Source organism: Myotis yumanensis, unplaced genomic scaffold (assembly GCF_028538775.1).
Source record: "Myotis yumanensis isolate MYYU_CA2020_CCGP unplaced genomic scaffold, mMyoYum1.0.hap1 SCAF_2, whole genome shotgun sequence".
NCBI lineage: Eukaryota > Metazoa > Chordata > Mammalia > Chiroptera > Vespertilionidae > Myotis > Myotis yumanensis.
In genome coordinates this window covers 95314529-95340059 of record NW_027223753.1, presented here as the reverse complement: position 1 = coordinate 95340059, position 25531 = coordinate 95314529, and the positions used below count along the sequence as shown (strand labels likewise).

The 25531-nt window shown below is 40.2% G+C and overlaps 1 protein-coding gene and 1 pseudogene across 1 annotated transcript in view; one reads left to right on the top strand and one right to left on the bottom strand.

The window, feature by feature from the left end:
• Positions 1-25531, bottom strand: part of GMDS (GDP-mannose 4,6-dehydratase) — a 664099-nt gene that overhangs the window by 75634 nt on the left and 562934 nt on the right. Inside the window, exon 9 of the mRNA XM_070403469.1 lies at positions 20024-20120. Within this exon, the coding sequence (XP_070259570.1) occupies positions 20024-20120 (97 nt within the window). The remainder of the gene's footprint in view (positions 1-20023; positions 20121-25531) is intronic.
• LOC139001985 (small ribosomal subunit protein eS24 pseudogene) lies at positions 21170-21709 on the top strand (annotated as a pseudogene).

Here is a 25531-nt window from a genome sequence, read left to right as displayed (position 1 = left end):
TGTTTTGATCCACATTCCTTCTCTTTTCCTTTCCTATTCATCTGACCCATGGACCCCCTTAGAGTTCTTCATATACTTACTAGATGTTAACATTTTTTAGCAAGAGAGCCATACTCAACCAGGCCGCTTCTCTTCATCTGAGAACTGTGATGGTAAAGAAGACTATTTTAGATGCCTGTTTTAGAAAGCATGCCCAGAGCCTACTCCAGGGCAGTGGACTGATTTTTTCACCAAAACAAGTTCACAAAGAGAACGACACTGCAGGCCCTACTAGGAAAATCTTCTCTGTAACCCACACACACTTCAGAAATTTAAACAAAACTGTTCTAAATGACAGTCACTTATCTCATACAATCACATATTAGAATTTTAGTCCGTACTTAACAGAAGAAAAATGCTGAAGATTCCAGTGAAGAAAGGAACAGAGAACATGCCATTAATTTCTGACAGACTTTGGCTCCACTGTAGTGACTCACTGGTCTATACTTCTCACCTTGTCATTCACTAAGTTTTGGAGGTGGAACACCAGAGGAACATGTGAGATGGGCAATGTTGAAGGAACAATGAAGTGTCTCTTTGCTGTGTGACACTTCACATATACAGTTTCAGAGGAGGTAAAAGAAAGATGGTAGCTCCTGATGAGGGCATGTCTTATTAGCAGCTCAAAGTTGAAAATATCCCCATTTGGCAGGTGTACTTCCTCAGACAAAGCAGCCTGGGATGCATTCTGCATGCATGCTGTTACTGTGCTGTGCTTTCAAGACTTCTGATGTGAGGGTCTCCTATGGGGGTGTACAACAGTGTACCCACAACACACCAGTGGATGCCCATGGGCATCTGGCTCTAGAGTCAGACTGTAACATCTCCATTACCAGTGCTTCCCAAAGAGGCACCAAGAAACAGCTCCGGTATGTTAGCTCATTTAAAATGCTTGGGATATAGTAAAAAGGAAGTTGCAGGGTGGGGAGTGGGGGGGGGGGGGGCAGTCAAAACTTATGAAAAAAAGAATTTTAGAAAAGATGAAGAACAAAAAGAAGGGAAGATCAGCAAAAACAGGAGAAGATAAGAAGGGGCAGAAAAGAACTTATAAAAAGGGAATACACAGAAAAAGGGATAGAAATGGAATATGAATTTTGTTTAAAGGTTGAATGCATAGATGTGAACTGTAAACTCAACACTCATCTTGCCATAGAATCTCAACTAGAAAGAAAAAGAGAAAAAATATTGTATACCTTTCTTGCTATTTAGGATTTAAAGTGTATTACATGGGTTTAATTAATTCTGTTCACACTGGAGATGGTTGGAAAGCATGAGGATGGTTCTTTGATATGGCATACACGCGTTCATTAACTTATCCTCTACTGCATATCAGGTACCATCCAAGGCCAGCAGATGCCATTCCTGCTTTCAGGGTCCCAGGTGGGGACAGCACATCACAGTACATGGGGCCAGTACTTCAAGAGGTCTGAGTGCTAACTGCCTGAGGAAATAGGAGAAAGTTCACCAATGGGCTGACATTTGTATAGGGCCTTTAGACTCACAATTCATTTGTGTTTTTTTTCAATATGCCTATTGAGGTTAGTGGGAAAATATTCATTGTTATGTTACAGTGGAAACATGGAGAGCTTCAGAGCTTTTTAGAAGATTTATAACAGCACTGGGAGCAAAAAGTGTTGAGACTTATACCTTTTTAATTTATACTGCAAGCCAGTAGGATATATCCAAATTGTCACTATACCTTCTTTCAAATTTTAGAATTTCAATAAGGGAATTTGGCACTCTCTCATCTTCCAAAAATAAAACTAATTCACAAATAGATATTGCTTTTCAACAGCCTCTTAACTTACCTTAGAGAAAATTTGACATATTCCCAAAAGTTCAGCAAGTGGTTTTAGATTATCTCATTAGGGACATTTTCTCTGCTAATCTATTTTCCAAAAATAATAGAAAAAAAACAGGACTTAAAAGGCAGTGTCTTTCTAACAGCACTACTGCACAGCATTCATTTCATTCTCAATATGTTTCAAGTGTATATTTCTCTGATACATTATCTGTATATTGCATGTGTGCTCACCACTCAAAGTCAAATCATCCTCTGTCACCATATATTTGGCCCCATTTACCCTTACTATTCCCTCTATGTATACCCTTATTATTTCCCTTACTATTACCCCCATTCCCTCTGGTAACCACCACACAGTTGTCTATGCCTATGAGTTTCAGTTTTATATCCTACATATGAGTGAAGTCATATGTTTCTTGGCTTTTTCCGTTTGAGTTATTTCCCTTAGCATAATATTCTCAAGGTCCATCCATGTTGTCACAAATGGCAGTATTTCATCTTTTCTTATGGCTGAGTAGTATTCCATTTTTAATATGTAGCACATCTTCTTTATCTAATCCTCCATCAAAGGATACTTTGGTTGTTTCCATGTCTTGGCCACTGTGAATAATGCTATAACGAACATAGGGGTGCATATATCTTTGTGAATAAATGTTTTCAAATTTTTTGGGTAGATACCCAGAAAAGGGATTGCTGGGTCATATGGTAACTCTATTTTTTGAGGAACCACCATACTATTTTCCATAGTGGCTGTATGAGTTTACATTTCCACCAGCAGTAAATGAGGGTTCCTTTTTCTGCAAACCTCTTCAACATTTGTTACTACTCGTCTTGTTGACAACAGCCATTCTAACAGGTGTGAGGTGGTATCTCATTGCAGTTTTTTGTGTATGTGTGTGTTTTTTTGTTTGTTTGTCAATCCTCACCCGAGGATATTTTTTCCATTGATTTTTAGAGAGAGTAGAAGGGAGGGGGAGAGACAGAGAGAGAGAAATATTGATGTGAGAGAGACACATTGATTAGTTGTCTCCAGCAGGCACCCTGCTGGGGGCTGGGGACAGAGCCTGCAACCAAGATACATCCCCTTGACCAGAATTGAACCCGAGCCCTTCAGTCTGAGGGCCAACACTCCAACCACTGAGCCAAACTGGCTAGAGCTTATTGTAATTTTGATTTACATTTCCCTAATTGCTAGTGAAGTTGAGCATCTTTTTATATATCTGTTGGCCATTTGTATGTCTTCTTGGGAGAAATGTCTATTCAGATTCTCTGCCCATTTTTTTCCTTTTTTAAATTTATTTTTTATTTCAGAGGAGTGGAGAGGGAGAGAGAGATAGAAACATCAATGATAAGAGAGAATCATTGATGGGCCGCCTCCTGCATGCCCCATACTGGGGATCGAACCCCAAACCTGGGCATGTGCCCTGACTGGGAATCAAACCATGACCTCCTGGTTCATAGCTTGACACTCAACCACTGATCCATACTGGCTATTTTTAAATTGGATTATTTGTTTGGTGTTGAGTTGTATGAGTTCTTTTTTTTTTTTTTTTACTTAAAATTTTTTTTATTTTTTATTTAAATCAATTTTCAATTACAGTTGCCATAAAATATTACATTAGTTTCAGGTATACACTCCAGTGATTAGACATTGTACAGATTACTAACAGATCATCCTGATAAATCTAGTCAGTACCCATCTGACACCATAGTTATTACAATATATTGACTATATTCCTTATGCTTTACTTTACATCCCCATGACTATTCTGTAAAAACCAATTTGTACTTCTTAATCCCTTCACCTTTTCCACCGACCCCCCCAACTCCCTTCACATCTGGCAATTTTGAAAATATCCTCTCCATCTATGAGTGTACCAGTATTTCTGCTCTGCTTCTTTGTGGTTTTTTTAAAAAAATATATTTTATTGATTTTTTTACAGAGAGGAAGGGAGAAGGAGAGTGATAGTTAGAAACATCAATTCAGCTGCCTCCTGCACACTCCCCACTGGGGATGCGCCCGCAACCAAGGTACATGCCCCTGACTGGAATCGAACCTGGGACCCTTCAGTCCACAGGCCAACGCTCTATCCACTGAGCCAAACCGGTCAGGGCTGCTTCTTTGTTTTTAAAGATCCAATTGTTGACAGATACGTATTTATTCAATTTTATTGTTCATAATTTTTTATCTTTTTTTTCTTCTTAAAGACTCTTTAACATTTCATATGATACTTGTTTGGTGGTGAACTCCTTTAGCTTTCCTTTGTCTGGGAAGTTCTTTATGTCCTTCCATTCTAAATGATAGCTTTGCTCTGTAGAGAAACCCTTGGTTGTAGGTCTCTATTTTTCATCACTTTGGATATTTGTTGCCACTTCCTTCAAGAAATCAAGGGAGCTTCCCAGTCTTATGGGAGCTCCCTTGTAGGTAACTAAATGATTTTCTCTTGATGCTTTTAAGATTATCTGTTTGTCTTTAACCTTTTGAATTTTAATGTGTCTTGGTATGGGCCTCTTTACTTGGGCCTCTTCTTGCTTCCTGGTCTTATATGTCTGTGCCCTTCACCAAGTTAGGAAAGTTTTCCGTCATTACTTTTTCAAATAGGTTTTCAATATCTTGCTCTCTCTCTTCTCCTTCTTGCACCCCCATGATGCAAATGTTGGTATGCTTGACATTGTCCCAGAGGCTCCTTAGACTATCCTCATTTTTAAAAATTCTTTCTTCTTTTTTCTGTTCCGATTGGATGTTTTTCACTTCCTTATATTCCCAATTGCTGATTTGATTCTTGGCCTTACCAACTCTGTTGGTTCCCTGTAAATTACTCTTCATTTCAGTTAGTGTATGCTTCATTTCTGAATGGTCCTTTTTCATGTCTTTGATGTTCTCATTAAGATCTTTGAAATTCTCACTAAGTCCCTTGTAGTTCTCATTAAGTTCCTTGAGCATCCTTATAACTATTGTTTTGAACTCTGTATCTAGTAATTTTCTTCCTTCCATTTCATTTAGTTCTTTTTTTTTTTTCTGGAGATTTCTTCTGTTCTTTCATTTGTGACATGTTTCGTCTCCGCATTTTGGCTGCTTTCTTGTGTTTGTTTATATGTATTAGGTAGAGCTGCTGTGTCTCCCAGACTTGATAGAGTGGCCAGTTGTAGTAGGTGTCCTATAGGGTCCAATTGCACAGCCTCCCTGATCACTCAACCTGGCACTCCAGTTGTGCAACCACTCCTCCTGTGGCCTGTGTAGACCCTCCTGTTGTAGTTGAGCCTTGATTGCTATTAGCACATCAATGGCAGGGATTTACCCCACTCCCCTGGCCAATCTGATGCAAGGACTGTCTGCCATCACTGACCACCACTGATCAGCTGTGCAGGGGCCCTCCCCACAGAACTGGACTTACTTCAGTAGCCTATGGTACCCATTGAATCTGCCCCTTGAGTGTGTCACTGTGGAGGTGGTTGGGTGATGATTTGAGGTAGTGTGAAGCTGGCTACGAAACGCACTGGCTCTGGGGCCTCCTGGGAGATACAGGCCTGAGCTTAGAAGTCAGGCCGCTGTACCCCCACAGCCATTCAAGACAAGCTTCACACACCCAAGGTCAGTCTGGGACCTGCTCCTGTCCCTGCAGATAAGGTGGAACTAAAACTCCAAACCACTACAAAGTGGCCTTGGCTCTGCCCACCCAACTTCGCAGGACAAAGATTGTATGAGTTATATATTTTGGATATTAACCCCTATTAGAGCTGTTGTTTGCAAATACCTTCTCCCATTTGGCTGGTTGCCTTTTTGTTTAGTTGGCAGTTTCTTTTGCTGTGCAGAAGCATTTTAGTTTGATATAGTCCCATTCATTTATTTTTGTCTTTATTTCCCTTGCCTTTGGGGTCAAATTCATAAAATGTTCTCTATGACAAAGGTCCATAAGTTTAGTACCTATGTTTTCTTCTATATAATTTGTTGTTTCAGATCTTCTATTTAGGTCTTTGATCCATTTTGAATTAATTTTTGGTACATGGGGACAGACTGAAGTCTGATTTTATTCTTTTGCATGTGGCTTTCCAATTTTCCCAGCACCATTTATTGAAGAGGCTTTCTTTTCTTCATTGTATATTTTTTACTCCATTGTCAAAAATTATTTGCCTATATATGTGTGGTTTTATTTCTGGACTCTCAATTCTGATCCAATAGTCTGTGTGTCTGTTTTTCTGCCAATACCATGATGTTTTGATTATCATGGCTCAGTAGTATAATCTAAAGTCAGGTGGTGTGAAACCTGCAACTTTGTTCATTTTTTCTGGGGATTGCTTTAGCTAGTCAGGGTCTTTTGTGTTTCCATATAAATCTAATGATTTAAAAAATAGTTTTATTTTATTTTATTGATTTTTATAGAGAGAGAAAGGGAGAGGGAGAGAGAGAGGAACATCAATGTGAGAGTGAAACAATGATTGGCTGCCTCCTGCACACCTCCTATCAGGGATCAAGCCCACAACTTGGACATATGCCCTGACTGGGAATGGAACACATAACCTTTTGGTGCTCAGGATGATGACCAATCAACTGAGCCACACTGACCATGGCTGATAATTTTTTTGTTCTATTTCTTTTTAAAATGTCAGTGGGATTTTGATGGGGATTGCATTAAATCTGTATATTGCTTTGGGTAATATGGACATTTTAACTATGTTGACTCTTCCAATCCATGAACACGTAATATCTTCTCATTTCATTGTGTCTTTTTCAATCTATTTTAATAATGCTTTGTAGTTTTCAGTATATAGGTCTTTATATATTTTGGATATTAACCCCTTGTTGGAGCTGTTATATACTTGTTTATTCATAGGTATTTTATTCTTTTGGTTTCAATTGCAAAAAAAATTGTGTGGGTTTTTTTCATTTCTTTTTCTGAAATTTCATTGTTAGTATATAGGAATACAGGTTTTTGTACATTGCAAGATTTTTGTACATTGACATCATATCTTGCAACTTTACTGTATTTGTTTATTGTTTCTAATAGTTTTTTGGTGGAGTCTTTAGGGTTTTCTGTATAAAGAATCATGTTACCTGCAAAAACTGACACTTTTACTTCATCATTCCCAATTTGGATGCCTTTTATTTCTTTCTCTTGCCTGTTTGCTCTAGCTAGGGCTTCCAGCACAATGTTGAATAAGAGTGGTGATAGTGGACATCATTGTCTTGTTCCTGATCTTAGAGGAAAAGCTTTCAGTTTTTCACCATTGAGTATGATATTAGCTAGGAGTTTGTCATATATAGCCTTTATTATGTAGAGGTAATTTTCTTCTATACCCATTTTAGTGAGTTTTTAATCATAAATGGATATTGTATCTTATCAAATGCTTTTTCTGCATTTATTTTAAGATCACATGATTTTTATTCTTTGTTTTGTTAATGTGGTCTATCACATTGATGGATTTGTGTATGCTGAAGCATCCTTGTGTCCCTGGAATGAACCCCATTTGATTGTGATGTATTTTTTTATTTTTTATTTTTATTTTTTAGTGATTTCAGAGAGAGAGAGATAGAAACATCAATTATGAGAGCAAATCATTGATAAGCTGCCTCCTGCATGCCCCCTGCTGGGGATCGAGCCTGCAACCCAGGCATGTGCCCTTGACTGAAATCGAACCTGGGACACCTCAGTCTGCAGGCTGACACTCTATTCATTGAGCCAAACCAGCTAGCGCTGATGTATTTTTTAAAATATATTTTTGTAGAGAGAACAACCAAGATGGCGGCATAGGGTATATACCTGTATGTGCCACTCCCCACAACCACATTAAAACTACAACGAAAAGACAAAACGGCAATCATCCAGAACCACGGGAAAGCTGGCTGAGTGGAAGTTCTACAACTAGAAGGAAAAAAAAAAGTGCATTGAGGCTGGGTAGGAGGTGCGGAGGCTCCAAGAGCAGAGGTACGGAGGCGCGTGAACCGGGCTGCTCCTGGGTGTGCAGGAAGGGAGATACAAGCTCCTGACTGCACTGACCTCGTTTCCGGCGAGTCTCTAGGGACCCAGACTCCTATGGGGAGAAACTAGACTGTCTGGCATTGGGTTGGAAAGCAAGGGTAGCTTTCTTGCAGAACTGCTTGTAGGGATCATTACTGTGGGAGCGCGGGACTCGGGGACGCGGAGACACTGGGACGTGGAGATGCGCGGAGTCGTGGAAACGGCTGACGACAGCCATCACTGTTTGCTCCGCCCCGGTGATTCTCTGAGACCCCGCCCCACCCAAGCTGTGCGCAGCGGCGCAAATGAATTACCTGGCCTTTTGCAGCTTAACCTAACAAACTGCAGCTGGGTCAGAGAGCTCCAAAATTTCCAAACCCCAAACAAAGAGGAGAAATCTGCAGATCTCTTGGTAGCTCCTACTGGGCGGACTCACACAGTGGTTGAATTTGCACCTCCTTGGAGATCCAAAAGCCAGTGTACCCAGTGGTCAGATACCAGATTTCAACCCCTCACATTCATAAGTGACACACTCAAAAGGCAGACTCAGTGAGCACCAAAGCCCCACTGAAGCAAATCCTGCCCCATAAGGGTGTCTCCAGCACAGTAGTTCTTCCACTATAGACACAGAGGGTCCTCACAGCCAACTGGCCTGGAGGTCATTTCCTCCCAGGGATACCAACAGCATTTAAGGCTTAACTACAACAGGACTGTACACCCAGCCCAAGGAGGGGTGCACCAAGAGTGTCCACCTTGGGTGATTGGGGAGGCTGAGCCACTGGGCCCAGTGGGATACCTACCACACAAAGCCACTCTGTTAACACAGGGAAGTGGCCAAGATGCGGAGACAAAGAAACATGTCACAAATGGAAGAAATGGAGGAAAGCAGATTACTGGATTTGGAGTTCAAAACCACAGTTATAAGGTTACTCGAGAATCTTCTATAAACCTCCGAGGAACTTAGTGAGACCTTCAAGGATCTTAATAAGACTGCCAAAAAAAATGGAAAAGGACCAGTCAGAAATTAAGCACACACTGACTGAAATAATGAATAATATACAGCCAAAACCGGTTCGGCTCAGTGGATAGAGCGTCAGCCTGCGGACTGAAAGGTCCCAGGTTCGATTCCAGTCGAGGGCATGTACCTGGGTTGCGGGCACATCCCCAGTTGTAGATGTGCAGGAGGTGGCTGATTGATGTTTCTCTCTCATCGATGTTTCTAACTCTCTATCTCTCTCCCTTCCTCTCTGTAAAAAATCAATAAAATATATTTAAAAAAAAAAAGAATAATATACAGAGATCCAACAGCAGACTAGAGGATCCCAAGAATTAAGTCAAAGATTTGAAATACGAAGAAGCAAAAAACACCCATCCGGAAAAGCAAAAAGAAAAAAGAATCCAAAAATATGAAGATAGTCTAAGGAGCCTCTGGGACAATTTCAAACGTACCAACATCCAAATTATGGGGGTGCCAGAAAAAGAGAGAGAGCAAGATATTGAAAGCCTATTAGAAGAAATAATGACAGAAAACTTCCCCTACCTGATGAAAGAAATATACTTACAAGTCCAGAAAGCGAAGAGAACCCCAAATAGGAGTAATCCAAAGAGGACCACACCAGGACACATCATAATTAAAATGCCAAGGGCAAAAGACAAAGAGAGAATCTTAAAAGCAGCAAGAGAAAAACAGTTAGTTACCTACAAGGGAGTACCCATATGACTGTCAGCTGATTTCTCAACGGAAACCATGCAGGTCAGAAGGGAGTGGCAAGAAATATTCAAAGTGATGAATAGCAAGAACCTACAACCAAGATTACTCTACCCAGCAAAGCTATCATGTAGAATTGAAGGTCAGATAAAGAGCTTCACAGACAAGAAAAAGCTAAAGGAGTTCATCATCACCAAACCAGGATTATATGAAGTGCTGAAGGGTATTCTTTAAGAAGAGGAAGAAGAAAAAGGCAAAGATAAAAATTATGAACAACAAAGGAACAACAAATACATATCTATCAACAAGTGAATCTAAAAGTTAAGTCAATAAAAAAATCTGATGAACAGAATAAACTGGTGAATATAATAGAAGCAGGGGCATAGAAGGGAGTGGACTGACAATTCTCAGGGGGAAGGGGGTGTGAAGGGTGCAGGAAGAGATTGGACAAAAATCTTATACCTATGGATGAGGACAGTAGCGGCGGGTAAAGGCATGGGGTGGGGTGGGAACCAGGTGGAGGGGAGCTATGGGGGGAATAAAGAGGAACATCTGTAATAATATGAACAATAAAGATTTATTTAAAAAATATATATTTGTATTTGATTTGATATTATTTTGTTTAAGATTTTTGCATCTGTATTTATAAGAGATATTGGTCTGTAGTTTTCTTTTTTTGTGCTGTCCTTGCCATGTTTTGGTATCAGGGCTATGTTGGCCTCATAAAATGTGTTAGGAAGTACTGTTCCTTCTTCAATTTTTTGGAAGAGTTTGAGAAGAATAGGTGCCACTGAGAAGAGAAGAATATGTTTTAAAAACACATTTAGATTGATCTTGAAATGACTGTTAAGGACCCATGTTTATGAAATAAACAAATCTCTCTTATGAAAGTAAGCTCTTCCCTATTCTCAATTTTACCTTTTAATCTCTAAAACAACTGTGAACTGTTTAAGAATTCAAATCAAACACGAAACTTTAACTTAATAGAATAGGTGAGGGGACATTTCCAGAATTTGAACCACTCAGAGGTTAATGGCATGTACCACAAGACAGGTCGGTTGTCTCAGAAAGAACAGTGGCTACATGGAGCATAAGGATAACATGTGGCTGGTTTTTAAGACTTAAGACAGCAAGGAAAGAGAAGGTAAAAACAAAGGAAGAAAAAGAAGATGAAAATAAAGGAGGAGGAGCAGCTGGCTGGCTGCAGACAGGCTGGGGGTGTGGAGGTGGGGCCAGAGGACTGCTATCTCGGGGCAAAGGGATGGGCTGGCAGGAACATCTGTGGTGAGGAGCCTTGCTTCTCATTACTCCCCTGCTGAGCTCGCTCTCTCCACAGGACAGGGTCCCTGCATGAAGGTTCATTCCCAGGACACCTCCTGCCCTGACCTGGAATGCTCTCTCTCAAACCACAAATCTTTCTAAAACCCTACTCTAAATCTCCCTTTCTTCAGGACGCCTTTCTTGTCTCTTTGCCTGGTGTTCCCTCAGACTTAAGAATGGTGTGTTCTCATTTATAGCTGCCCAAGTGCATGTTAATGGTATTTTTTTTTTTTAGTGTGTATATTATGAAACGTTAAACTGACAATTAACTAGAGTCCTCCATTTCTTATTTCTCCTCCAAGTAATTAATAATGTGCTTTCCAAACAAGAGAAAACACTGAACCGGCAACAGTTCAAAGTGGTTAATCCAGTGTTCCCTGCCAACAGAATATACCCTGCGCTCCAAGAACGCTCCAGCCTCCCAAGGCACACAGCTCCGCCATCCCTTCAGTCTATCTGTGAAACTTGATTCAGACTTCTGACCCCTGGAATTGTAAGATAATGTATCTGTGCAGTGTTATGCTGCTACATTTATGATAATTTGTTATAGCAGCACTAGGAGACCAACACAGGTTTTAGATGGTATAAGTGCCATCCAGGCTCTAGGAGTAAGAACAAAGGTAGGTTTTTCATTGAGGTTTCTGAGGTAGTAGTGAAGGGTTTGGTTGGCAGTAAACATGGACATGGCTGTTCTCTGGCCTGTTATGGATACTTAGGCACTGGGCAACCACAGAACTTACTGGATGTCAGGGCCTGCTACAGCCGCTAGGGACATACAATGCAGGCCAAATCAAAACAGAAGGTTACCAGTTCAAGCCCCCATCTTCTACCATGATCATCATTTCTATCATCAGGTCAAGAAGAATAGCCGTGTGTGCATGAAGTTATATAAATACAAAGCAAAAGAAGTATTTAAGCCCAGCTGATGTGGTTCAGTGATTGAGCGTCAACCCATGAACCAAGAAGTTGCTGGTTCAATTCCAGGTAAGGGCACATGCCTGGGTTGTGGGCTTTATCCCCTGCAGGGGGCGTGCAAGAGGTAGTAAATCGATGATGTTTCTCTCTCATTGATAATGTTTCTATCTCTTTATCCCTCTCCCTTCCTCTCTCTCTCTCTCTAAAAAAAAAAAGTATTTAAATAAAAGAAGACCTCAAGAGTGGATGAGCTCAAGTATCCTTTCAGATGCCTCTTGATAACCAATGATTCCACAGAGGTGTAATGATGATGATAGTAATTAATGATGATGACAGTAATAAAAATGATAAGATGCAGGGCAGAGTACCTTGTATTTACATAAACCATTTGATCTTTAGGAACCCTAAAATACTTTGCACCCTGACTTCTAGGACACATCAGTTTGGAATCAGGCCTCTGCTTACCTCTGAAATTCAGTCTTGCCTGGATTGAAATGGAGTAATCATCTGTCAGTTAATATAAACTCTTTGGTATTCCCCCTTTAAATCTTGAAGGCAGGGAATAATTATCCTAGGGTAAGAGATACTTTAGTCTGGCCCTAGACCCTGGAATACAAATTCTTAATTTGTGAACTCTGAATTCTTAACCCACTTTTTCAAAATTTGTTTCTGAAACCAACTTCCTGGAATTCAAACTTGCCTAGCTTTGTGACTAGGCTTCTTGATCTTCTCTCCTCTTTGCTCCTACCCCAAACATTCTCTTTCAGGGTACTCATCTCAGTGCTTCAACTCTCAGCACCTGCACACCTAGCCCCCACACCTGACCTCTTTCTTCTATGCCAGGCCTCCAGCCCCCACTCCTGCTTGACGTTCCTACATGGCTATCCCTGAGGCACAGGAGTTTAACAGACCTCAATGCCTTCCCCTGCAAACTGTGTCCTCTCCCTCCATCTCTCCTGTGGGTCATGCCATGACTGTTCGCCCACCACCCTTCACTCTTCAGCCTCTACTCCAGCGGTCACTTTCCATTTCTGCCTGTCTTTCACATATGAGCATCCAATTGGATCCCCAATCCTGTGGTTGCCATCTCTACGATGTCCCGACGTCTGTCATTGTTTTTCTCACCCCACTGTCCTGGTTCAGTTAGCTCCTTGTTATATCTGTCTGTGACTAAATATTATTTATATTTTAAATGTACATGACAAATGTACTATCTAAAGGACTTTTTTTAAGTAAATCCTAAAAATTAGAGAATCTTAGTATCTAGACCTCTGCTCATGTCTTAGCTTAGATATCCTTACACCAGGTTTTTACAAGCAATTTATCCAAGAAATTGGCAAACTGATCACAGCGTTACAAAATGTACAAACTTGATTTTGCTATTAAGCACAGTGCCTATTTTTAACAGCAGCTGAATGAAAGTGGGTATTAACTGGCAGGCCCTGCACATGAAGTGTGGTTGTCGAGGAGGTGATCAGAGCTTCTGGGCCAGGAAGTGGACCTCCTCTGTGGATATCGACCTGCGGGGTCTGACAAAGCAGTCACATGGACCCTCCACTCTGCTGGTGGACATAACAGTGAATGAAGAAATCAGTTTGCCATGAGCCACGGGTGAGGACAGTGAGGCAAGAGGAAGCCTCTAGGGTGAGACAAAGACAGATAGGAGCCCAAAGCTGGTATACACGGATTACATTTTAGTAGACTCAGAATATTTGCTGTCCACAAGAGAATAATGTGCTAGGAGGAAAAAAATCGAACTTGGACAGGAATAGTTGACTTTATTGGAATAGGGTGGAAGAAGAACACCATGGATAGTATTATTTATGAAATCTCCTTGCATATTTTTAAATTATAATTATTTTAGAAGGTAAATATGACTTGATAGAACAGAAACGCATCGCTGAGTTGTTTAAAAAACAAGAGTAAATAGAGATTTCTAAAACTCCAGCACACAGATCTCATTGGTTGGAAGAAATGAAGAGGGGGCAGGTGGTCATGTTGGTGATGGACAGTCTCCCATAAGCACTTCTATTCGTTCAGTGACTGGCATAGAGCTAGTTTATGTAGAAGCTGAGCTCAAGTACTAACTTATTCCTAAGGAAAGCAGCTACAGAGGCTGAAACAAATTTCCGAAATTTTGGAATTTATTTTGCAGATGTCAAGAGGCCGACAGTACAATTACAAATGAGGCTGGTCATTATCTGCACAGCTTTTTTAAAGAAAGAAGGTACAGATTTTGTAGGAATTCCCCATTGGCAAAAGGAATGAAATCATCCATATTAAGGACACCAGCAATACAAAAGGTATTTTAAAATAAGAGACTGCATGTAGTTATGTATACTCATAAAGATTTTTTAGTCTTGAAAGACATGCTTCTAATCTGGATCTAATCATAAGAACCTTCCAGGAAAACTAGAAGGAAGTTGGGGGCATGTTAGTCAGCACACAATCACTATTTCAGTAGCTATGAAATGCTCTTGAGGGGACAGCCACTGAGGAAAGAACACAGGCTTGATGAGGAATGCTATTCATGCCTGGGGGTTTTGTACGGGACCTTATGAAGTATGGAAAACCAAAGAGAGTGAAACTTAAAGCTCTCTTGGTTAAGTCCTAGGAAGGAAAGGGCAAGAAAGGCCAATGTGATTAAGGAAGGACATAAAGATTACCAGGAGGAGCCTAAAAGGGAGTCTCAAAATCTATAAACAGCGACTCATAGAAAAAAAAACATACAACTCATGAAATACAAGTAGTAAGAAGTTCAGAGATTACTTAAAAAAGAGGAAACACTTGCCTTAGCCAGGTTGGCTCAGGGGATAGAACATCAGCCTGCGGACTGAAGGGTCCCAGGTTCTATTCCTGTCAAGGGCACATGCCTGGGTTGCAGGTTCAATCCCCAGAAGGGGGCGTGCAGGAGGCAGATGATCAATGATTCTCTCTCATCATTGATGTTTCTATCTCTCTCTCCCTCTCCCTTTCTCTCTGAAAGCAATAAAAATATATGTTAAAATAAAAAAAAAGAGGAAACACTCTGATGGGGCCTTAGCAACAACACTGCACATGCTGTGTCTGACAGTTACAAAAGCAAAAATGCTGGGATGTGAAAATGGGAAGGGACCTCCCAGAAGGAGCAGTCCAGCCTCTCTGTTTCCACCTCAAGGAATGCAGGAAGAAGGACCCGCCCCTCGTTTGCTCTCTCTGTGTCCTCTTACACAGGCTCCCACCAGTCACACAAAGAACAAAGACAAGTGGGGGTAGAGGGTAGGACTAGAGCCTTAGAGGTCAGAAGAATCAGGACAGGGAGAGATCAGCTGGCTTCTTGCAGAGCTGGGGAAGATGAAGGGATGGAGTAGAGAGGATCTAATTTCTTGCTACATGTGGGTAAGTGTGAGAATGTGGTGAGAACAGGGAGTCAAAGGGGACAGTTTCAGGACCCCAATACACAGAGATGGAACTGAGGGAAGCTCTCACTGGTATTTATATAGGTCCTCTGATGACAGATCAGGTTCCTGAGGTCTGGAAAGTGTTATGTGACATTATTCTAACCAGGGCTATGAGACAAAGCGAGCAACTATGGGCCAGTGAACTTAACATCATTTACAGAAAAACATTAGGAAAAGTATGCAGAGGGGACAAATGGACAAGCATATGGTAATTTGATTAGAAACAGGACACAAGTTTTTACTGAAGGAAGGTGCTACTCTAACTAGCTTGTTAAACTCCCTTAAAGTTATTGTTTTCTCAAGTCTAGATTTGAATTCATGATTTTGCTAATATCTATAAAGGGAATAAACATGAAGTATCTAAGTAAATAAAATAAAACCAATCACAATTGAGGACATTAGAAATACAACGACAAGAAAAATGAATGTGGAAGGCAAATAATATAGCAAGGAAAAATGTAGTTCGCATCATCTACTAGAATTTCAGTTAAGATACTTTTTATGAAAAAATACTTAATTTCACTTTTAGTCTGTGACTGTGTCCCCCATGCCATTTCCTAAAATGCTCTGTAGGGAAAAAAAGATTTTTTTTAAAAAGTGGATTGAGCATTTGATGTGGTTACAAATTTGGCACATTAGGCTGAATACTTCACTAACTCAGCCTTTTTAAATTCTCCCAGTTAAACATTCTCAAACAAGAGGAAGATACCTTTGTGATTAAAGTAAGTAATAGGTCAATATCAATGTTTTTATATTTTCATTATTCCCATACCACTGAACATCTACTTAATCTTCTGAAAGAAGATCAGAAAGGACAGAAATCAAGATAAAACAAGAATAAAATAAATCAAAGTACCTATTAACATTTTCTAGTAGCTTTGATTATACCTTGTTACCTAGCTTTTATTGGTTAATCTATATAATTCACCAATGATGCCATTCTACTTTTCAAAAGGTACTAGGTTTAAGTAACTGATAGAGACCTCTATATCTAGAGTCTCCACAAGAACAGGGGATGTGTCTGTCTTATTTATACCGTATTTCCAGGGTCTAACACAGTGTTTGGTAAATAATGAATAAATGAATAACAATAACAACATCAGACCTGGCTGGGTAGCTCAGGTGGTTAGAGCATCATCCCAATACCCAAAAGTTACAGGTTCAATCACGGGTCAGGGCACATATAAGAATCAACCAATGAATGTATAGATGGGTGGAACAACAAGTCAATGTTCTCTCTTTCTCTACCTCTCTCAAATCAATAAATTAAAAAAATGCATCAATATTGGGTATTTTACTGTGTGCCAGATACTGTTCTAATGAGCATTTTGTATATTGGTATGTTAATTTTCAACAACTCTTTAGAAGAAGTTCTATTATCAAACCCATTTTTAAAGACACAGAAGCACTGAGAAGTGACTTGCCTAAGGGTACACAGCTAGTGATTGACAGTTTCTGAACTGCTGCAGTTGGCCCTGGGGCCTGCACCTAAGCACAACCCTACTTCTCTACAAATAAATGCACAATGTAATGAATCTAGGTGTAAATGTATGCACATATAGAAAACTATATAAGAGACAGGAGTTTTAAGAGGAAGGAACTTAAACATTGATAATGCCATCACCAAATACTGGAATTCAGGGCAATGGGAAAGTTAAAGTCTAATTTTCAGGATTAAACTTTCCACAATAGCAATATTCCTAAATGTTCAAAGGAAACCCAGAGGTTTATAAGAAGCAAAAACGTGACTCTATTCAGTTCTAATTGGATGCCAGAGTCCTTAGCTCAGAACAAAAGCCTTCATTTCATATTGGTACGTAAGCAGGATTGAAGTTTCTGCAGAGGCACCGATGAGGACAGACGTTCCTGGCGCGGTGTGGACATGCTCTATAGGCCAGTGATAGCGAACCTATGACACATGTGTCAGAGGTGACATGCGAACTCATTTTTTTGGTTGATTTTTCTTTGTTAAATGGCATTTAAATATATAAAATAAATATCAAAAATATAAGTCTTTGTTTTATTATGGTTGCAAATATCAAAAAATTTCTATATGTGACACGGCACCAGAGTTAAGTTAGGGTTTTTCAAAATGCTGACACGCCGAGCTCAAAAGGTTCGCCATCACTGCTATAGACTCTCGTGGCCTCCAGGAGGAAAAGAGCCTTTCCCAGGACTAGTCTGCATCTTATTCAAAAAACAACCTAAAGCACTATGTCCCTTTAGTCTTGCTTTAGGTTACTGGTGATCTGAGACCTGATATGTCCCTCACTTTTTTCTTTTCAAATGTTCTCTCTCTCTCTCTCTTTTTTTTTTCCTATCAGTCATTTTGGAACCGTTGGATGATAAGGAGGTCAAGTTTACACCCTGGGCTTTGGAGTTCCTTATGCGCTGAAGATCTTGGGATACACACGATTAAACTCATCAGGAGAACACGCTTTTACAGAATCTGAGGATGAATGCATGGAGCCTTGGGACTGGTGAGAAGAACTTCGACACTGAGTGGGAAGGACACAGTGCAGATGTGGGAGAACTCCATCCTGCACTACACCAAGTGCTGCTGCACCTCAGAGGAGCTTGGCACTTTCCAGGACTCATGCCCAGTGACTCTCTAAATGTGTTGGCTATTAAGGCCCACACCTAAGGTAAGTGAGAGCTCATTTACAAGTCAGTGCTCAGTTCTGGTCACCTTCCACTGGAGGAGTCCTATTACCCCCAAGGCAATTCAACAAAAGCCTATAGAATTGATCCCAGTTTTGGGAAAACTCCTTGTTCTGAGGAATGAAGTTAAAAGTTTAGTCTCCCTGTACAAGAGAAGCTTGCCCAATAGAATACCTAGTTGAAGTGGAGTGAACAAAATTAATGCAGCTTAAAGGCTAAGAAAGATGACATGCAGGTTAACATCCAAATTTAAGCAGTAAATGAAAGCATTGGGATGGGAGCTAGATCAACAAGCAAATAAAGGGGGCACAGGAAATAAGACACCACTCTTATGCTCACACAGCATTAGTGTGAATGGAGTTGCAGAACAGGTATGATAATGACATTTGAATGAACAAAGAAAGGGGGAGGGATGTAGCATCAGGACAGGAAAGAGGGGTTGACAGGACAGACTTCAAGAACTGTCTTGTTAGTCCAAGGGTCCTTTTCCTGTTCAGCAAATTCTTTTGTTATGTGTCCTTATCAATCCCACGCCTTGCCAAGTGAGAATGACAGACAGGCCATTCTTAATGACTTCCGAGCTTCTGAAACGATTTTGGTGTCAGAGAGAGAAAGAGCCATGTAAAATTGTTATAAGGATTGAGCTTTCTGTTGGCTCAGTAAATTTTCCACTCTGAGGTGACAAATTCTGTTAGCATAGAAACAGTTTTGCCTGTTTATGTTATCTGTGCAAAGTTCCAGAAAACTGACACCTTGTGGCACCTCTTAGGACAGGGAAACAACGCCAGTATGGCTAGGGGCTCCGCAGGGACCTCAGTGCTATGTCAGCAGGGTGTGCTAGGATCTTCCTCCCCCAGAAACAGAGCAAGTCCTCTGTCCTCTCCTAGGCATACCCGCCCGCATCAGCACAGGGAGTCTTTGTTCCTAGTGCCAGAGGCCCTGCCACGCCCATGCCAGGACAAAGCTTCCACTCTACAGCCCTGTCTTTTCGCACTGCTTACTTAATCTTTCCTTTCACTTCCTCCTGGGTGCAGGGTGCAAGACTTTTTTTTTCTTTTGTTTGAAACAAGACATTTTAAAGGGTGGTTACTGATGACACAGGCACTTTCAGTCTCTCTTCACTGGGGTTTTCCTAATCTCTGAGGGGTTGTCCAACACACAGGAATTTGGTTCAAAACACAGGTAAAACAGGTTCACAGGATTTCATTTTCACAGTTAATGGGTATGTCACTAGGTAACCATCATGTCTGAGCATTTCTCTCTGGATATGCCATTTCTGTTATCTTTAGGTATATGTAACATGTTGAGTTTTGGTCACCATGGAAGGGTGGACCATTTTAAAGTGTTAAAGCGACAACACCACACTAGAAGGTTCTATAAATTTAGGAAAGGAGGATGATCTAATAATCTACAGGTCATTTCTTAACACAGAAATCTTGATGTTTAGAAATCTATCCATGCATCTACCTATCAATCAACATTTATTAAGCACCCACTTTGTTACAGTAGAAAATATTTTAAAAAGTCCTTATCCTGAGTTTGCAGCTTTGTAAAGGGAGAAAAACATGTAAACAATGAATATAATAATTTTTAATAGATGTTATAATATAATTATGGCTCGCATATATTATAGATAAGAAGGAAAAAATAGAGACATCAGCAGTGTAGTATATTGTCTAGAAAACAAATCAAAGGAAGACAGTACTTGAGCTGTGTGTTAATGTTCAGGGAGACCACTTATGGCTTACGTTTGTGTGTGCACATGAGTATGTGTGTGTGCATGTGCCTGTGTACACTGAGGAGGCAGGCAGCCTTCCAGACCTTGAGACCCTGCAGGCCATGGAGGGCCCTGTAAGTCAGACATCATGTAGGTATCTGGGATCAGCCACCAAAGCAGGGGACTAACACAATGACAGCTGTCATTGATACGAGTCTCTGTTTCAGTAGACTCACCATTTCCTTGGGTGTGTTTTACCCCTGCTTTCCTTTTTAAAGCAATGGATTTTGTGATGAGAACAACATCTCAAATTCAATTCACTGGTCTCTGGTTTGGAACATGCCCACTAAAAGACACCAGATAGTCTGATGGGGAGCTTGAAGGTTGGCTTTGGCATCCAGTGAGCATTTTCCCAGACAGCAGCCAAGTGTGGCCACACACAGGGTGGCCAGGAAACCTTACCACTTCAGTTGGTCGGTAGTATTTGAGGTCCACAGTCACATGAACTTTGCCAGTCTCTTTACATCTGCCCACTTCATTTTCATTCTTTCCTTCCCACCTGTAAAGAAGATAAACACTTAATCAGCCTTTAATTGCTTGGGAGCATTTGGCCACACTGTGATCCCTCAGGCCGGCCCAGCCTTTTCCTTGCAGTAGTAGGTAAGCTCATTAATGACAGGAGCCCAGGCTGCAGTTAACCATGTTATTAGGGAACAGTGACTTTCAGAGCCTTTTCAGATCTCTTTAGAAAGGGCAGGGCTTCCTCCCTCCCCCTTTCTTTTTAAGAAAATCATGATGGGTTCAGAAGCAAGATTTTAGAAATGACCAGATTTTCAAAATAAGGAACTGGGCAACTTTCAGGGATTGAAATATTTTTAACTTCTTTAGACTATTCCTGATTAAGTCAATTATTATGAATTCATTAATTTCTCCTGTCGCCCCCCCTTTTATAAATTTTTGTAGTTTTATGGATATTTACTATAAAGTCAACGCACTCCAGTATGGAATAAGTTTAATACCTAATTAACCATTCCTTTCACCTCTGTATTAAATATGAATTCCCTTGCTCTACATAGTCAGTAGTGGGCCTCAATACATCTCAGATGATTAAATCTCCAAAAAGTGCACAACTAATTGGTTTACTTCCTGCTAAGAGAGGGTATATTAGCATCTCTCTGCCTCCTTTAATTCAGCTATGCTGTTATTCCTTCCTTAAACACCTACAGTTGCCACAGTTAAGGATCCCGACAGTGGCCCCTCAGGTCTACACTGCACAATGCACAGGATGTGCTCATGAGCTTGAAGACCAGCTTTCCACTGGAATTTCATGCTAGGTTCCTGCTTTTTAAAGAAATAAAGCCACTGGCTTGATGTTGACCTCTGGATTTCAAAAATCTAATACCCAAACAGAAAATACTATATAATTTGAACCATTTGGCAAAGACGGGAAAGACATTACAAAGTAATGTTTGACTTTAATGCTTATCCCCAGAGCTAGTTTTCTTTATCAGATGAAGATGAATCCTATGATAACAGGATTCAGTGGGCCTGGATCAGAGTCACAGTGGGGAGTAAAGAAAAGAATAAAGCATTGGAGGAAGAGTGGCTCTCTTTTCCTCCCTGGCTGCCTGAAGACCAACCTTCATCATGAATGACACAGTAACCATCCGGACCAGGAAGTTCATGACGAACAGACTACTTCAGCGGAAGCAAATGGTCATTGATGTCATTTACCCTGGGAAGGCAACAGTACCCAAGACAGAAATCCGGGAAAAACTAGCCAAAATGTATAAGACCACACCTGATGTCATCTTTGTGTTTGGATTCAGAACCCACTTTGGTGGTGGCAAGACTACTGGCTTTGGCATGATTTATGATTCCTTGGATTACGCAAAGAAAAATGAACCCAAACACAGACTTGCAAGACATGGCCTATATGAGAAGAAGAAGACCTCAAGAAAACAGAGAAAGGAACGCAAGAACAGAATGAAGAAAGTCAGGGGGACTGAAAAGGCCAACGTTGGTGCTGGCAAAAAGTGAGCTGGAGATTGAACTACAGAAGGAGTAAAGATTCTTCGGTGACTTTATCTGTGATGGTTGTGCAGATTTTTCATGAGAGGATTAATAAACTATAAACTTAAAAAAAAAAAAAAAGAATAGAGCATTAAGTTAATTACTCAACGATGAATGTTCCATGTTGGCCACAGTTGTATTTTGGACACAGGTTGGGTATTAGAGACAGAAGCTGGCCTCACAGCTTCATTTCTGAGCAATCATCTGAATATCCTACTCTCAATTAACTCTTTGGCAGCACAGGGATACCATTTCATCATTGGAGAAGTAATGAGGTTACCAGTATGCTAAATTTCAATGCACTCAAGGCAACCATGAGAACATCCCACAGCACAGAGAGTTATAGCACAATGTACGGAGCACTGTGACACTGGGCCACCTGCATTTCCCAGGACTTTCATATTAATTGACTAAAAAAGGAATGTTTGATACCTTACTTGTTTGGTTTCATCTCTTACTGTTGATCAGACTGATTTGGCAGAATCAGAGCTAAGGTTTTGGAAAATTCACCTGGAAATGGTATGTGGATGCCTTAAACTTAGAGCATGTCAAGGAAAACGCTGTGAAGTGAGAAAGCCTACAGTGATGAGGAACCTGCACATCTCTGATGGACAAAGATCACATTTTGGCTAATATCCATAGTGAGGAAGAATAATTGGTAAAGCCATAATTAAAAAAAAATACTTATCTAATTCCAAAGGTAATTGTTTAAGTGAAACTTTTTCTTTGGTTAGGCTTTTAGTAAATAAGAGGATATTTGTATCATAAAAGCATGCTTTAATTTTATTTACATTTTATACTTACAGAGAAACAAGTTCAACATCTATCTTTCTGAAAGTATTTCCAACTAAGCCCAAAGGGTTTATAAAAATACTGTTCATAATTTTGCTGTTTTTTTTCCCATTGTAGCCAGGCACGTAGTCTATCATGCTGACTTAATGTGTGCTCATATATCTAACGCCAGCCTTTATGTTGGTAAATCTGCTTCGATGCCACACACTTGAGAACTGATGACTCAGATCTGTCTATAATTAAATTTTCTGGAAACCACACACGAACACACATACGTATTTAAGCTGCTAAAGCCTTAGGAAAACTTGGAGAACGTTCCATGACTGGGGAAGGAGTGTAAGAGAGGGACAGGAAAGGGATGAGGCTAAGCCATGGTATCTAGACTAGGGGTGGGCATACTGTTTCTGTAAAGAGCCAAAAAGTCAATATTTGAGGCTTTATAGCTCACATACCTATAGCCTCTGTTGAACTTTCTTCCTTTCTCTCCTTCTTCTGCTTTCTATTCTTCTTCCTCCTTTTCTTTCTCTTCTTACTTCGCATCATATATATATATATATATATATATATAATTATTATTATTTTTAACTACCCTAGAACTATAAAAATCTTCATAGAGGACAGTAAAAATCAGGCCTCAAGTGGGGTTTGGCCTGGAGGCCACAGGTTGCCCACCCTGCTTTAGGGGGTGAGTTAATGGTATAGCCTCCCCCTCAACTAAATCTCCTTTCACACCAACAGCTTGCATCGTTGGACGAGCATTAATTTTCCTGTCTACTGCTGATTCTCTTTTATTGCTCCACAGTCATATGCTAACATGTGAAATTTGTAACAGCAGCTGAAATGGAAAAGACTGAAGGAAGGAATCTGCAAGTTAGACCTGAGTTTGAGGCTTCCTGGGCACCCGTGGATATGAGCTCCCGGCACGCAGGCTTTCTCTGTCTGAATGCTGCCTGCTGGGTTGCCACTTTGCAAAGGCTATGTACAGTCCAACCATCTCTAAGGGAATGGCACTGCCTCAATAATTGATACAGCTGCACCGAATAATCAACTGCAACCAGGAAATGGTTCAAAGCAGAACTGAGTTGGCAAAAACCACTTTCTAATTTCCACTAGATCTACATGAGGGCAGTAAGCAAAAGTTTCGGCTAAAGGCCAAAAACCATTCAGTTACAACAATATATGAAACACTTGTATTAACAAGTAGAAGGTAACAGCTAACTTGTCCTAACAAGAAATGTTATGACTCAAAGCAGAATTCCATGTTCATGAAATGATGATACGTTGACAGGGAGTAAAGGATATAACTAATTAACAGGGATTGCTAACCACTAATTTAGATCAACAGCTCACTGAGCATGAATCTTGTATAATTCAATTTTTTAAAATAAATTGTTGGCTTCTAATAAGCATTAAAAAGCACTGAAGAATAGCAGACTTAAGCACATTAAGGCAAGATTAGGTGCTATTAAGATTTCCAACTAGGAACCCCTTTAAGGAACACCAGTCACTGGGTACACCCAGTTGAAAAGACACAGCTACTTGTAGCAACCTGAAAATCACAAAGCTTTCAGAAATTATTTTTAAAAACACTATTTCATTAGGACACAGATATAGAGATAGATTAACAGAGGCTAAAATTTAGCAAATGACAACTAGTTCTGGAGAATTATTAGGTTCTGGATAAAGATGGTCATTTGCACATACTTTTGCTCCTTTCAAGATTCCTTTTAAAAAAAGGATAAACCCATAAGGGCTAAAAGAACAGAAGAGAAAAGAGGAACCAAATCCTGGAAGGTGGGCAGCAGATGAATGAGTTGTTTAAGAACTTAGCAGGAGCCCCAGAAAACAGACTCCAAAGCCAGCAGTGGCAAAGCCAAGAATTAACCCAATTTACACCTACAGGAGCCCCCAAATGTTTAGGAAGTGTGAGATGATTATAGCTCTATTGGAGACATAGGCTGATGCCCAGTCACCTCTGAGATACCACAGCACTTGGCAGCTGCCTCACCCTTTCTGGAGAAGAAGGCCCCAGAATTGAAGGTTGGGGTCACTGTGCTGAAATCAGGGAAGGATGAACTATGTAAGCTATATGTTGGGGTTGCCTGGCAGCCTAGGGAGATGGCTGGAAGGCTTGTCTCCTTGCAGGGAGGAGACTGGGAACTCTTCTCCGGTTGTCAGAGGTTCTCCACCTAAATGTCCAAGTCTCCCTACAGTGACACAGTCAACAAGCTCCATGTTTTCAGGAATTCCCAATTCAGTTTTTAAACATGAGCAGAAAACCAAGATTACCAGACAGACATGTGAGCAAAAGCACAGATATGAAAGACAGAAATCACAACAAAGAAATTGAAAAAACAGCAACTTGAAGGAAATAGAACAATCAAGAAAGATAATTAAAAAAAAAAAACCACCATAAACTCACATGCACCACCATTAATATGTTCAGAGACATAAGGAAATATAACAAAAACAAGGTATTATATACCAAAAAAAAATTTTAAAAGACTTTAGATATTAAACACAATTCAGAAATTAAAAGTTCAAGAGAAGATTTTAAGGATAAAGTTGAGGAAATGTCCCAGAAAGTAGAACAAAAACCTGTAGTAAACATGAAAAAACCAGAAGGAAGATAAAAAATCAGAAGATGGCCTCAAGAGGTCAGTATAATGGGCTTTCCAGAGTGTACAGAAAAAACAGAGCAGAGCAAATAATTACCTAAAAACAAATCAAGAAAGTTGATCAGAGCAAAAGAATGGGTATTTTCAGACAAAAAGGGAGCCCCCTCAAAATAATGGATGAGACTAGACTTGAACTTCATTAAGATTTTGCTTCAACAGACAAAGGAGTTTTTAAAAAGATGCCAGAAAATAGGGGATACAACTCAGGAGAGTGGATAAGAGAACCCTCCAGACAAGCATGAAGGCAGGTCAGGCCAGAAGGTTCCAGAAGGCTCACTACAGAAAGACATGACTGATAGAATAACCCACAAGCTAGGGCAAAGTTTTGGGTAGTTAGTGATAAATATATAGAAGATAAGGCAAATGAAGTAAGATGATAATTATTAGCTGTTTGGTAAAAAAGTGACAACTGTGCAGAAAAAAAAAT